Source organism: Lathamus discolor, chromosome 1 (assembly GCF_037157495.1).
Source record: "Lathamus discolor isolate bLatDis1 chromosome 1, bLatDis1.hap1, whole genome shotgun sequence".
Classification (NCBI taxonomy): domain Eukaryota; kingdom Metazoa; phylum Chordata; class Aves; order Psittaciformes; family Psittacidae; genus Lathamus; species Lathamus discolor.
In genome coordinates this window covers 4,164,566-4,180,785 of record NC_088884.1, presented here as the reverse complement: position 1 = coordinate 4,180,785, position 16,220 = coordinate 4,164,566, and the positions used below count along the sequence as shown (strand labels likewise).

At 48.8% G+C, this 16,220-nt stretch overlaps 1 protein-coding gene across 1 annotated transcript in view; it reads right to left on the bottom strand.

Moving 5' to 3' along the window:
- Positions 1-11,495, bottom strand: part of MKLN1 (muskelin 1) — a 108,354-nt gene extending 96,859 nt beyond the window's left edge. The window contains exon 1 of the mRNA XM_065671985.1: positions 11,365-11,495. Within this exon, the coding sequence (XP_065528057.1) occupies positions 11,365-11,456 (92 nt within the window). The 5' untranslated portion in view covers positions 11,457-11,495. The remainder of the gene's footprint in view (positions 1-11,364) is intronic.
- Positions 11,496-16,220: the final 4,725 nt, after the last annotated feature.

Sequence of the window (16,220 nt, the reverse complement as noted above, 5' to 3'; positions counted from 1 at the left end):
AAGCAAGTTTATAGATGGTTGCAAGGTGTAGTGGACCAACTACTTCAAGCATGTGGAGGCATCACACCAGCCAGTACAAAGCACCAGCAACAGAGATACTCCTGCCCAGCCTAAGTAAACTGGCAAGCCCCATGACAACACAGCATTTAAAACCGAAAAGCTGCACACATTTTACTCAAGCTTCGTTTCACTATGCAAGAGGTGCTGCTGCACTTCTCAGCAGCGGGGTTAGAGGAAGTCCTGTACTTTAGAAAACGCAAAACAAATCAAAACACCAAACCAGTGGTAAAAATCAAAATCAAATTATACATGCACAGTCGATCCCATTCCCATGTTTGGCCATTGCTTGTGCTTGTTTCGTCTTGGTGCACTTCACAAGTGAAACTTTACTTCAAGAGCTGTGTTGGGGTTTGCTGAGGTTAGTTTTGCCTCATAGAATTGTTCTGATTTGGTTCTCATCCATTAGAACAGGCAGATTTATGGGATTTTACCTTGGTTGCACAAATTCTGCAGTATCTTTTCATCCGATGTTACTCAAGGCCAGGCTGGACAGAGCCTTGGACAACGTGGTCTAGTGGGAGGAGTCCCTGCCCATGGCAGGGGGCTAGAATAGGACGATCTTAAGGTCTTTTCCAGCCCAAACCATTCTGTGATTTAAAGTGATCTCAGAAATCACCTTACCAGATCGCATCTAACTCCACTGGACAACAAAACAGGTATCACTTAGCTTCAGCCTTTGCAAAACAAATTGCTTCTTAACCACAAACCAACACTGCTGCAGCCGTTTCCAGTAACACCAGTTAAAAAGTACTTGGGATTCTCTCCCTCCACCCAGTTAAGACTTCCCTAAACAAAATACTTGGATTCCTCAGAGCTTCCTCCTGACACGCCAAGAATTAAATGTCACCAGGAGTGACTAAAACTGCAGCAGGGTGATGAATTCCCAGCAAATCATCAGAGCCTGTGGAATAACTTCCATTCCAGTGACACTCAGCAACCCTAAATCATGGATTAAACTTTTCACTGTATCACAGCGCTGAGCAACCCAAATCCTTTGCAGCAAGAGCTCCCCAGCTCCAGGGTGGTTGTAACAGTGTTAGCACAGAGGAAATTAGAGGAGAATAACTAAAGTCAGGCTTAGTCAGGTATGTTGGTGATCACCATAACTTCACACATTGCTGATGATCACCAGTCTAAATGTTTAGGGATGATAGCTTAGATGCAACTTAACTGGTGAGTGATGCTGAACCTTTAAGCTTAAAGATTATCAGGTTTGTTCTCTCTCCACAGCAGCCTTGGGTTTAAATATAAGAACTGTTACATCACTAAAACTGATCTTTCCCATGTACTTAATGTCTATCTGCTTTTTGAAAAGAAAACAGCTTAAAAATGCTGATGTCCTTAGTGAACTTGTATTAGTGAATGACTATTCATGTTATAGATATGAATATATTTATTATATATACTAATCACAGACTGGTTTAGGTTGGAAGGGACCTTAAATCTCCTCCAGTTCCAACCCCCCACCATGAGCAGGGGCACCTTCCACTAGACCAGGTTGCTCCAAGCCCCATCCAACCTGTTATTTATTATCTGGAATAATTTCTTTTGCTTATTTCATACCCAATGTTCATCTGTACATCTCTAAGACACAACAGTATTTGAAATGCAGCCTCCTCAGCAATGCATATAGCACTAACACAAGTGACACGGCATGCACTCAGCTGAGCCTGGATGAGGTTCCAAGAGGTTCCTCGAGCAGAAATAAATCCCTGGCTTAATAACATGCCCAAGAATAGCACAAATTCTACCCTTCAATATTCAAGGGAAAAGTCAAAAGAGATTAAATTCTGGAGCTGATTGGACTTGTAGCCAATACATACAATATTGCAGTAAAATCTTCTGGCAGTTTAAGACATCAGGAGCCAGGGCTGCTTTGTAACAAAGTTCAGTTTTCATTTTAAGCAAATACCACATCTTGCTGAGGAAACAGTTTAGATAGGTTGGAAGGGACCTTAAAGCTCCTCCAGTTCCAAGCCCCTGCCACAGACAGGGTCATCTTCCACTAGAGCAGCTTGCTCCAAGCCCCTGTGTCCAACCTGCCCTTGAGCACTGCCAGGGATGGGGCAGCCACAGCTTCTCTGGGCACCCTGTGCCAGCGCCTCAGCACCTTCACAGGGAAGAGCTTCTGCCTAAGAGCTCATCTCAGTCTCCCCTCTGGCAGGTTAAAGCCATTCCCCTTGGCCTGTCCCTACAGGCCCTTGTCCAAAGTGATCCACAAATGTTCCATGATACTGGTGGAATAGAACTGCTCCTCATTTCCAAAATGAGTTTCCTGGAAAGCAACAGCCCCTTCACAAGACGACTAGAGGAAAGCAATACCTAACACACATCCATGTAAATCCCCTGAGCTGTATTTTGGAAACATCACAAGCTTGGTAGAGTATTTTTGTTTGACTAACACACATATGGAAACATTCTACAAAGGAAGTAGATTTCATGGCATTCCAACAATGCTCTGACATGCCACAATGTTAGGAATATTTCCACCTAAAAGAGGAATCCACAAAAACAGAGTGATTACACCTAAAGATGAAGAATTCCTCATGTGAGCCATAATCACAACTTCAATACTCATCAGCACTGTAACTTCTCACTCAGTATCAAGTTCACCCAAAAATGATGCCCTTAAAAGAATGTATGTTTGATAAAGAGACTGAAGCCCCCCCAGGCGCAAAGTAACATCAGGTATTGAGCTTTGTCCCTGAGAACTCTATGTAAAATGCCTGGTTCCAGGTGGGACAATCTTAACTATATCAACTTCCCTTTCAGGATCAAGGCTCTGTTACTACCAATGCAACTCTATCCAGGGAATCCTGAAGACAAAATACTGACCTGGGAAGAGCAAAGAAACATCAGCCTGTCCTTAAGCACAGGTTACATGAGGAACTGTGTTACAAGTCAGAAACATTTGTCCCTGGAGCTGCATTATAGAATAATTCCTCATGTTGAAGCAATATACGCAATTCCTGCTAAATGATCCCCCAGTCCCCAAGCCAACATCACTTTCATACTTGGCAGCTTCCAAACCCTGTACCAGAAAGCAGGATTTTTAGGAGACAATATGCAGTAACATGGTGTTCTGAAAGAGCAGGGTATGAACTCATCCAGCAATTCCTTACTTACGGGTCAATTTAACACTCCGAATTTTCTTCTTTCATTTTAACCCCCTGTGTTAAGAGCATCTCTTTACTACCACAACTTTCATACGTAGGTGAGGAAATGAGTATCTAAATGGTTATCACAAGAACCAAATGCTGCTTGATGAATGTACCTAGAGAAAAGCATTCAAAAATACACAGGTCATGCCCTAAGCAGTGTTTTCAGGCACATTCCCACAGCTTGCAAGTGACATTATGAACCCAGGAGTTAGGGTAAAAAAAGCAAAGAGGGCTGAGGAAAACACCACCAAATCCAAAGTGAGCAGTCAGTAATTTTCCTCCATTACCAACTCATGCCATTTTCCAGGAATGGCAGAACATGCCAGCAGAGGAGGAGCAAGTGCTAGAAACCAGTTTGCTGGTGCAGTGCGGAGTCAGACATGCAGCCTGCTGTCCCCAACTTAAATACATGGTTGTGCTCCTTGATTTAAATTGACCCAGGAAATAATTTATCTAACATTATGCATACTGAGTTTCAAGTAATGACTAAAATAGCAGCTACCTAAGGTAACCACTCGACATCTTCAGCATTCCTTCTTCCCTTTCCAGTAATTTGTATATTATTCAATTCAGACTCAGATGAACTTACAGCCCAATGCTATACACAATTCAACAGACCACAATCAAAAAAAGCAAAACTATGTTTGGTTCTAGAAGTTTATATTAATATGGAATTAAAGAAAGTCAAGTATTGGCTTGCTTTGGAAGTCTGGAACACAGAATCACAGAACTGGTTGGGCTGGAAGGGACCTTAAAGCTCATTCACTTCCAATCCCCCTGCCACGGGCAGGGACCCCTTCCACTGGAGCAGCTTGCTCCAAGCCCCTGTGTCCAACCTGGCCTTGAGCACTGCCAGGGATGGGGCAGCCACAGCTTCTCTGGGCACCCTGTGCCAGCACCTCAGCACCCTCACAGGGAAGAGCTTCTGCCTAAGAGCTCATCTCAGTCTCCCCTCGGGCAGGTTAAAGCCATTCCCCTTGGCCTGGCCCTACAGGCCCTTGTCCAAAGCCCCTCTCCAGCTTTCCTGCAGCCCCTTTAGGCACTGGGGCTGCTCTAAGGTCTCCCCTTCAGGAGCCTTCTCTTCTCCAGGCTGCCCCAGCCCAGCTCTCTCAGCCTGGCTCCAGAGCAGAGCTGCTCCAGCCCTCGCAGCATCTCCGTGGCCTCCTCTGAACCTGCTCTAACAGCTCCATGCCCCTCTTGTGTTGGGGGCCCCAGAGCAGAACACAGAACTGCAGGTGGGAGATGGTAACCACTAAATAACTGATTCGATGCTGCACACACCACTTAACTTCAACTTAAAAATTGTGATCACTTCATAAAACCAGGGGAGGTGATAAACCCAACAGTGCATTCTAACAGTGACCTGCTAAAAAGATGAACGTGCAGAGTAAGAAACTATATTCTTTGCCATGAATAACACAAATCAGACTATACATGTCTGAGCAGTACCAACAGTTATCCAAAAGACGTTGTGCTCTGCTTGAAATAGGGTTCTAGTCGCCAAGTAATTAGTAATCGGGAGCTTGAACACCTTTATTAAACTTTCCAGCTATAAAACCACATAGAGAGCCAATGATCCATAATGTGATGGCGTTAGCAGCTCCTATGCAAATTTTACATTCTCAATGTTCCCCAAAAATGCCATCCCAAAAAAGGTTGTACACTGGAGTTACACAGGTTCTGCCAGGTTAGGCACACCAGGGAACTAGAGCTATTAGCGTTTCACCTTCAGCCTTCTGCCAGGGAACAAAACTCTGCCAAACCTCTCCTGCAACGGCTGTTTGAACTGAAGCTTAAAGGAATTTCTTCTCAGACCTCAGCATCTGAGCTTTTACCTGGGAAGAAAAAGCTGTCGGACTTCTGATGCCAATAACTGCATTCGTGTGCTATTTCTTCAAGCCCTCCACCTCCTTGACCTTTTCCTTTCTCTCCACATCCCCTTCTCACACTAGGGAAGCACCTAACACATATTCAACCTGTTGATAACTTGATTTTCTATGGAATTATTTTGCTTTGTAAGTGCTTAATTTCAGGTAAAGTGATGTAGGGAGGGAAGAAAATGCCTGTCATAACACAAGACCTAATGGATTTCCTCCATGTTTCTGGACAAACAAGTGGGAGAAAACTATTTTCCACTGCACACTGAAAAGGAGCAGAAGCAAGAACATTTCTATACACAGGGTTCACCTGAGGTGACAGAGTCCATCAGTTCACTTCGCTGGGCAGTGTTTGCACTCCCAGCTCATTTTAGTCAATGCTATTGATCTGCATTGCAAAGACATCACAAACACGTAATTCCAGAGAGCCTGCAGGTGTGCCCTTCATCTTCCCATCACTCAAGGCAAAGCAATTACAACATGGCAAGTGAATTGGCTACATTAAGATGATCAAGTAAAGCTATGAATGCTGTTTCAGTTGAAACAACTACATTTGTACTTGTATGTGCAAAATAAACACCAAAGTCAAGGTTCTACATCGAAATAGAAATCATCAGTACCACGTTAATGTACGAAACCATAAGACATAAGCACTATCACAGCGTGGTTTGGGTTAGAAGGGACCTTAAAACTCACACAGTTCCAACCCCCTGCCACAGGCAGGGACACCTTGCACTAGAGAAGGTTGCTCCAAACCCTGTCCAAGAGAGAGATCTCATCTCACTTTCCCCTCTGGCAGGTTAAAGCCATTCCCCTTGGCCTGTCCCTACAGGCCCTTGTCCAAAGCCCCTCTCCAGCTTTCCTGTAGCCCCTTTAGGCAATGGAGCTGCTCTAAGGTCTCCCCTTAAGGAGCCTTCTCTTCTCCAGGCTGAACCAGTCCAGTTCTCTCAGCCTGGCTCCAGAGCAGAGTTGCTCCAGCCCTCTGATCATGGAGCATAACGAAGACTTCTAGTGTATGGACCATGAACACAGATCACCCTGCCAGAAAAGTTCTGAAGCACACTCTGCAGTCCACCATTAGGTGTGGTTTAGACAGTGTTAAACTGCTGAAATCTAAAAAGAAGTGCCTTCACCTCACCAAGCATACAGAGACCAGTATGAGAAAACAGAACAGGAAAAACCAAACCTTTTCACAAGTCATCACTGATCTCAGCTTGAACACGAGATTCTCTGAGACCTGGCTGCGCCTCTAACGAGACTTACGAACCTGATGCAGCTGAATCATCAGCTTCATGTGGTAGGAGGAGAACCTGAGAATCACATTTCACTAGCCACAAATACATGGTGTTTCCTGTTACAGAAATCACACAGAACAGGGTAGCTGGAATTCAGGTTATTTTCTGGCTGGTTTTGTAGGGGTTGTTTTTAAATCCTTATGGACTTTACCCCCAAAAGTTTGGTACAGATGCTCTCAGCACTCTCTTACTAATGCTTTGCACTGCCTTAGAGTTGAAAGCACAGGAGAATACATCTCTGTTTCAGAGTAAACCCAACACAGTGCATGTTTGGTTAGACTGGGCAGGAACTTACTGCCACATCCTCTAACTAAAAAGCAAAGAAAACGTTTGCATTCTCATTTTGGAAATGTACAAGGCACTCAGATTTTACTAACAAAGTATCTTTCACTTCATTTGCTTCCCCTGGTTTGATGGAAATAGAGAAAACTACCAAAAACACAGCTATTTTAAAGTGTCTCGCAACAGGTCAGCTGGATCTTTCTAGGTTCCAGTGTGCTTTCTAGGAAAGAGAACAGAGCCTTTCAGCCTTCAAGACTTGCTGCAGCACCACTCGAGGTGTCAAAATGGAAAAGCCTGGAATTATCAAGTCCACAGTGAAACAGATAAAAATGGGTTGCATGAACCCATACCAATTAGGAGGTTGCTAATGGCATTTAGCTATCAGCCAGGAAAACAATCTTGGTTAACATTATTAAGAATAACCTGATCACAAGAAATAAGCAAACAAAACAGCAATAAAAATCATAAAGACCAATGTAGGGAACAGCTGATCTTCCTCTATAGAAATATCTTACAGGAAAACCTGAGTGACTCTGAAGGTCTGAGCAACATAAATGGGATGAAGCTTCCCCACAAAGGTACACGAGGATAACACAGCAAAAAGCTCTTGTTAGTCTCTGAAGTGGGATTTCAGCTGCACAAAACAGTCACAGAAGGACCTGAGTGCATCAGCCAACTACAAGATGCCATCAGTCACAAGTCTGACACAAGCACTAGAAACCATGGTCCTGGCATTCAGTAATTGAGGGGACACGACTGCCATGCACACAGCACAATGCTTCACCTCTTATTCACCTCAGTTCCAACTGGAGCAGGCACAAAAAGGGGCTATTGAAAAAAGCAGGATATGAAGTGCTTCTGCCAGAATGCAGAGCGATGGCTTTTGGTTCTCTCTGTTACAGAAAATAACCCAAGTTTGAACAACGGTTGTTTTACCTTCTGTAAGTTCTTTATTCCCTCCTTGTCCAAAATCAAGGAGTGACTGAGCTCATCACTTTCTGCAGAAGGAAAGAGGGGAATGAAATCCAGGTCTCCCTCAGCATATGTCTAAAGCATATGTACTCACATGAAGTGACTGGGGTGGGGGAATCTATGGGATGACCCCTTGTGAGACATCAGGGAACAACCAACCTCCCACATGGCTCCATTCCTTCAGAGAGGAACCACGGAGAGCCAAAGGAAGGGATCTGACAGAGGAGTCTCAGGCGATGTGCTGGGCTGAACATTCTCCAAGCTGGACAAGCCAAAGCCTCTCCACACACGGTTGCCTCTGCACAGGCAGAGTGTGTCTGGAAACACCAGATGTTTCAAGAACACATTTCCTCTTGGATCAGTTTGCTTCCCAAAGGCACAAACTACTGAACTAGACACTAGAACTAAATCAGCTCTTTGACTTCTACCCACAGAGCTTTTAAAACAAATACTCAAGTCAGTCTTCCTGCTGGTAGCTACCGGCCAACAGAGGACAACTCCAGCAGTTTGGGTAACAGAGGAATTATTCCTTGGCTGACTCAAGAAGGACAATCTTCATTTAATGCTTGTAAAGGCCTTTGCAAACATGGAAGTAAACTGCAGCACTGGTAAAAGAGCCAGAAACTGGATCCAGCACTAATCCCCTTGTACGACCACCGAACAACAGGAAAGAACCTGGCATTCAACAGAAGAAACTTCTCTGTCAGTGAAAGAAGTGGTTTTCAACAGAGTGATGCCAAACCAGACCATGACCAGAAAGGTCTTTGCAAAACACTTGTGGGTCTTGTGTTTGTTTTGTGTTGGTTGGTTGAGGGGGGTTTTGTTTTAATTAAAAAGAGCAGTTATCAGATGATTTCAGTGTTCTGGAAAGCTTCAGTATCAGTTCAGCACCACCTAAGCAGATGTGATGGAAGTTACTGGGCATCTCATTTCTCCCCTGGGCAGTGATGATGAAAGCTTTATATTTCATGGCTTTGTTTCACATTTCAAACCATACAACTACTTCAGAAGTGTGTTTAAATTGCACTTAGCTGACAAAGACCACAGTAAATCCACTCTGCTACTCTTCCAAAAGCACTCTGTTTGCAATACCACACAGCTCCCAACGACAAGCAGTATGATTTAACAAACAGTATATTCCTATACACATTATGGTAGAGTTCCTCTCCTTCAAGGTTAATGTGGTTTCTTCCTAGCTAGGAAACTTGAAACTAAAGCATAAGCAGAATTCCCAACATCCTTCCAGAAAAGGATCATTCTGTTCCACAGATTAAATCCTAAAACCAACTTTCAGCTTGATCTGCATATTCACCCTGCAGGATGTTATGTTTCTGTCCCAGCATGTTAAAAGTTTTTCATCTTCCCTCCATCCCCCAAAACCCACGCTCCCATGTGCTCCTTCATAAATCATCTCCTTTGGAGAATCTCATCTTCAATCACAGGTTCCATTTCACATAGCATTTAAGCTCTCCCCCAGAAGTTAACATGGGAAGCAGAAGTTAACAGACAGCAAGTTAAAACCCAAAGCTTTCACAGAAGACAACACACAGCATAGGACCAGCATCCCTCAGACTCAAGGTCAGTCTGCTGGAGAACAACCCCATCACTGAGATTATTGAACACTGCTTAAAAGCCTTTAACATTGTTTTTACTGGTGATAAGCACATTTAAACATCATAAAACACAGCGGAATGCAAGGTCATGCATTTGGAGAACACCAGCCCTACTACAGGAAAGGGAATTGTATTGCAGAAGGCAAAGACATTAAGGGCTTTGGGCAGCACTGCAGATATCACATGAACATTAATTCCCAACATAAGTCTATAGCAAAAAAGGACTAATGAGAGCCTTGGAAAGGAATATTGAGGAGAATTATCTTTTCATATCACAGCAGTGAGATCAATAATGGGCTGTCATCCTTCTATTCAGGGACCAACACTAACATGCTTTCAAAAGCCATAAGTGCTGGTAGAAACAACTACAAGTGTGGTCACAGAGCTGAAACACCTTAAAGTCAAGCCTTGTTAATACGGAAGGTAAAGGGATTACTTCATTACCAAAGATTATCAAATAGAACAGAATCCTGTTCTTTTTAATATCTAACAAAGCAAATACACAGAAAGACACAACAACAAGGAGCTTAGTCAGGAAAACTTTGGCTTTGTTAAAGGCTCTCTTCATTTTGGAAAGCGGAGATTATTCCTGTCATGAATTATTCACAAACGTGCAACCCTGTCGCTTGTTGATCGTGGGTTCAAGCGAAGGTTATTAAATCCAGCACCATCAATGATTAGACAGGACTCCGCAGTGACAGAGGTGGCCAAGAGCTGTAATCCTCAAGTCCTCCCGACCTCCAACACTGAAGCCAACTGCCTGAAGAGGTGTGTTGAAAACAGCACAACCGGACCACACCGTAGTCACTCCAAATCTTACTTTCTGTAAGTAAAGGAATTTAACAGGCTGCACAGCCCAGCTTCCTATGCAGGATGGGCTCACATTAGCGCAGCGGCACAAACTGATGGCTGTAAAACAGCTCCAGCCCCCTTCTGCCAAGCCCCAGATACAGAGGACACGAGGGCAGCGGCTGACCCCCTTTCCCCAAGCCCACACACAACAGACGACGGGAGCCCAGTGTTTCAGAGGTCAGGGGCAGGAGAGGCAGCCAAATAACACAGTGCCCCAGGCCCCTGACATACCCAGACCTGTGGGGCAGGGCAGGGGGAAGGTTTAGTGACCCTGCTCCCCCCTTCACGTGGTGACCAGCCTCTCACACACACAGTGTCCATCCCTCCCCAAGGCTCCTACCTGACCCTAACATAGCAGCCACCCCCCCACACTTATTCACCCCCAAACCTGCAGCTCAGACCCCACACACACCACACAAAGCCCCCCCCAGATCTGCCCCTCAACCGTTCCCCAGACCCAACACGCATCCCTCATAGAGGTGGTGCTCAACCACCGACCCAAACACCCTCCCAGCCCTGCTGAGCATCCACACACTGAACCCCTAAATCATGCTGCACGGGCCCTTCCCATACACACAGCCCCCTAAATCCCGCTGTACAGACCCATACACACAAACCGCCTTGAATCCTGATGTACAGACCCCCCAAAGCCTGCTTCAGACCCTCACATAGAGCCCCCCAAATGCTGCTGCACAAACCCACACACAACCCCCCCCTAAATCCTACTGTACAGACACCCCAAATCCCGCTCTGCACACCCCACATGCCCCCAGACACCCCATATCCTAAGGCAGAGCCCCCTCACACACAGCCCCTAAACCCTGCCGTACAGGCCCCCCAAACCCTGCTGCACAGACCTACACACACACAAACCCCCCTAAATCCTACTGCACGACCCTCCTCCCACACAAAGACCCCTAAACCCCGACCATCCCTTCCCATATAAACACTCCCCCCCCCCCCCCCAACCCCTGTGGACACAAACACACACAAACCCCACAGCGCCCCACAACCAACCCCTCCCCACACAAACCCTCTACCCTCGCCTACCGACCGAGCCCCCCTCGCCCCACCGCATCCCCCACACCACCGCCGGCCTCAGCGCCTGCCCCGCTCCCCTCACCGCAGCCACCGCCGCCGCGGCCTCCCCGCGCAGGCCACAGGCGGAGGCCCGGCGCAGGCCGCAGCGGCCCGGCGCGGAGGGGAGCAGCGCGGAGCGGGGCGCGGCGCCGGGGCCGGGGCCGGCACTCACTCGGGCAGGTAGGTGGAGGAGAAGCTGCTCCAGCGGTGCAGGGTGTAACCCAGCACCCGGCTCTCGGCGCCCGCCGGGCCCGCCGCCGCCATCTTGTTGTCAGCAGCGGCAGCCGCGGCCCCGGCAGCGACCGCGAGGGGCGGGGCCCAGCTCTTAAAGGGGCCGCGGCGGCTATGGGGCGCGTTGAGGTGCTATGGGGCCCGGCGGAGTGGGGGGAGATGGGCTGTGGGGCAGCAATGGGGCAGCAATGGGGCATGGAGCCTGTGAGGTCTAAAGGATGATACCCCTTGGGCTGTGGGGGCTGCGTTGTGCTGTGGGGCACAGGGAGATGTGTCATGGGGCTGTATTGGGCTGTGGGGCTCATGGGTATCCCCCGTGGGGTTGCTGTGGGGCTCATGGGGATGCCCGTGGGGCTGAGGAGGGCTGTGGGGCTCAGGGAGATGCTCTGAAGGGCTGAAGTGGGGCTCAGAGGGATGCACCATGAGGCTGCGTTAGGTTGTGGGGCTCATAGGGATCCCCGTGGGGTTGCTGTGGGGCTCATAGGGATCCCCCATGGGCTTGCTGTGGGGCTCAAGGGGATGTCTATGGGACTGAGAAGGGTTGTGGGGCTCAGAGAGATGCTCTGAAGGGCTGAAATGAGTCTTGGGGGATGCACCATGGGGCTGCATTGGGCTTTAGAGCTTATGGGGATCCCCCATGGTGCTGCTGTGGTGCTCGGGGGATGCACCATGGGGCTGCATTGGGCTTTAGAGCTTATGGGGATCCCCCATGGTGCTGCTGTGGTGCTCAGGGGATGCACCATGGGGCTGCATTGGGATTTAGAGCTTATGGGGATCCCCCATGGTGCTGCTGTGGGGCTCGGGGGATGCACCATGGGGCTGCATTGGGGTTTAGAGCTTATGGGGATCCCCCATGGTGCTGCTGTGGGGCTCGGGGGATGTGCCATGGGGCTGCATTGGGCTGTGGGGCTTAGGAGAAAGCACCATGGGGCTGGAATGGGATGTTCCCATGGCCGCGGATCAGTGCTTGGGAAAGGGATCTAGGGAGACCCAACAGGATGTGATCCCGCGGCGCTCCTGCACCGGCCCCTGTGCCGTGGGTTGCACATTGCCATCCCCTTCTCCCCTCTATAGCCCAATATTTGCCTGTGTAATCCCACACATCCAAGCAGCTTGTTTTGACACTTCTGCCAATGATTAAGCACTGGGTGGGTTTGGCTGTGGGGGTTTGCATCCCTGAGAAGGAGTTAAAGGCATTAAAGTCACCGTAAATTACAGTAAATAGATAAATAGAAGCGAATAACAAGTGAAATCAAAGTGATGCCCACATTTAGCATAACCGACAGTCCCTTTTGAAAGCACTTGCAAACTGAGGATTAACGGTGGCTCTTTCCCTTGGGTCCCTCTTTCCACCCATGCAGCAGCTCAGCCATGTGCTCCGTGGAGAAGAGACCTGAAGGTCTCGGCTCTGGAAGGAGCACGAGTGTTTTCCCACGTGTTGTGTCCTGTTTAATGACTTATTTATCTCCTTTCTTTTGGAGATTTTAGGAAATAACGTGTTTAATCCTAGAACCCCAGGTTGGAAGGGACCTCAAGGATCATCTGGTCCAAGCTTTCCAGGTAAAGCATGACCTGGGTTCAGATGTCCCAGCACCCTGTGCAGATGAATCTTGACAGTGTCCAACACTGAGGAATCCATCACTTCCCTGGGGAGATGATTCCAACGCTCTCATTGGGAAAACTTTCCTTTTGTGTCCACTTGGAATCTCCCCAGCAGTAACTTGTGCCCATCACCCCTTATCTTTTCCATGGGCCTCCTTGTCTAAAGGGAGTCTCCATCTTTGTAGCCACCCTTTAAATACTGGATCATGATGATAAGGTCTCCCCTGAGCCTTCTTTTCTCCAGGCTCAACAGTCCCGGCTCTCTCAGCTTTTCCTCACACGGCTTCCCAGTCCTTGGATCATCTTTGTGACCCTTCTCTGGACCCTCTCCAGCCTGTCCACATGTAGAGCAGAGACCAAAACTGGACCCGTTATTCCAGGTGCGGCCTGACAAGCACTGAGTGGGACAATGACATCTTCATCCCTGCTGGTGATGCCCTTGTTGATGGTCCCCAACATCCTGTTGGATTTCTTTGCCACAGCAGCACACTGTTCACTCCTATGGAGTCTGTGTCCACCGGGACCCCCAGGTCCCTTTCCACAGAGCCGCTCCCAGGGCAGATCCCAGCCTGTGCTGCACTGCTGATGGTGTTTTCCCAGGTGCAAGACCTTCCACTTGTCCTTGTTGAGCTCCACAAGGTTCTTGTTAACCCAATATCCAGTCCAGGTACTCCTGCTGAAGTGTTACCTTCCCTGCTCAGTTTGGTATCATCAGCAGACTTCATCAGGGTGCACTTGATCCTAGAACCCCAGACTGGTTTGGGTTGGAAGGGACCTTAAAGCTCCTCCAGCTCCAACCCCTGCCACAGGCAGGGACCCCTTCCACTGGAGCAGCTTGCTCCAAGCCCCTGTGTCCAACCTGGCCTTGAGCACTGCCAGGGATGGGGCAGCCACAGCTTCTCTGGGCACCCTGTGCCAGCGCCTCAGCACCCTCAGATCACTTATGAAGATACTAAACAGCTATTAAAACATTAACTATTTCCTCCCTTGCTGTTGCTGCTGCTGAATAATTCACTGGCGGCTTTGGTACCTCTCTGGGTCTGCAGTGCCAGGCTCAAGTTTGAAGGGATCCATGAAGGTTAGGGTTAGGGTTAGATGCACTGCTTTGTCCCACTGCAGAGCTGCATGCCAGGAGGCTGGCTCCAAACACCTATGGAACCAGCACCTACATCCACTATCCTCTGACGCATTTCTCTATCTGAGGTTATTGCAGTGTTTCCCCTGAAGGTAATTCCCCCAGACCAAAGCAATGGGGAGGTTTGGGACATCCCTGGGGCTGCTTGAGAAACGAGAGGAGATTATTTCCAGAGCAGGGCAGAAAACACACGAAGCCAAACAAACAAGCAGCTGTGTGCTGGGATGACAGCTTGGGGAGGTATTACCAGGCAGGACAGCGATGCCTGCCTCGATTAAATTAGCACAAGGCTCTTTTTATTTTTTTCCCCCTTTATTTTAGGCAAGCGAGTGAGAATGTGGCAGCGGGATCTGCCTGCGGATGGAACACTTGTGCTGCAGCCTTGAGCGCTGAGCATCGACTGGGGATTATAAAAAGCAAGAGGGAGCAGCAAGAGCTTCATCTCCAGACCCTTCCCAGGAGAGGGGCTCGCAGGGTTTTCACTGCTATCAAAGCCACACGGTTCTGCAGTGGTGCTGTGGAGTCCGTATGTGAGGCACAAACACCCACATCTCCCTTCCCTGATGCAGTGATGAGGCTTTGTGAAGTTTGTGGCCTTCCTGTGACATTTTGGCTTATCAGAACTGCTGCCTGTAGGCATCCCCCTCCTCAGAGTGCCACAGGAGTGTTAAAAGAAATCACAGAGTGATAGAATCGTAGAATCAACTGGGTTGGAAAAGACCTTCCCATCCCTTGTTCCTTGGGAGCAGAGCCCAGCCCCTCCTGGCTCCATCCTCCTGTCAGGCACTTGTAGGGAGCCATCAGGTCCCCCCTGAGCCTTCTCTTCTCCATCTGAACCCCCCAGGTCCCTCAGCCGTTCCCCATCACACTTGGGCTCCAGGCCCTGCACCAGCTCCATTCCCTTCTCTGGCCCCGCTCCAGCCCCTCAATGTCTCTCTTGCAGTGAGGGGCCCAGAGCTGAACACAGGATTCGAGGTGCAGCCTCACCAGTGCCCAGCACAGGGGCACAATCCCTGCCCTGGCCCTGCTGCCGCACTGGTGCTGATACAGGGCAGGATGCTGGTGGCTTCTTGAGTGCCTGGGCACAAGCTGCCCACACTCAATCAGCACCCCCAGGTCCTTCTCTGTGGGCAGTTTTCCAGCCTCTCTTCCCCAAGGATGTAGCACTAAATAGGTTACTAAGGTTCTCACTAATAATACACCCCCAACCCCAGCGGCAGAGATGCCACCTCAGTGTTGGAGCCTCCCTAACAACCAGCCCAAGAGGAGCAATGCCATATAAAACCTGTGACCTCCAAACAGGAAATTCAAGGAGTTGCGAGTGAGTGGTGGGTGACAGCCCCATAGCAGCCAGGAGGAGGCAGAGGAAGAGGAGGAGGAAGAGAAAGAGGAAGAGAAGGAAGGCCATGCAGCAGCCCCTTGCTCACCGCTGCACGGTGCAAACCACCCCAGGAGTTTCTCTGCCCTGGTATCCTGTTACCAATAGAATCAAGACCTGGATGCCAAACCAGCTTATTTTTAGCACATTTCAGACTCAAAGCAAAGTGAATGCTGGTGAAATACGCAGTACTGACAGCCCTGGAGAGCCTTTATTCATCTGCAGCATAGGCAGCAGGGAAAGCTGCGAGGAAGCAAAGCAATCCTGAGCTGCAAGCAAGATTCCTCCTGGTTTCTCAGCCTCCCCAGTGCTACACAGTTACTGGGAGAGGGTTTTTCCATGCTCTGAGCAGACTCAGCATGGCGAGGAGGAGTGTGGTGAGCAGGGGAGCAGCATCCTGCGGGTCTGGGCAGCCTGGAGCCTCCAGCTGAGCTCTCTGCATCCCCATCAGGGTGGCTGATGGAGCTCAACTGCACCAGCGGTGGGGCCATAAAGATAGGAAAGACTCAGAAACCAAGAGAATCTGAACCCTGCTCTGCTGGTCCAGGGCCATGCTGTGTTTGCAGGACTAATGAAACACTGAATCCATGCAACCTGGGGAGCCCAATGGTACCAGCACCACCCCAAGACTCAGATCCACTGCTTTGGAGAACCCCAAAGAGGGCACTTAGGAGGCTAACAC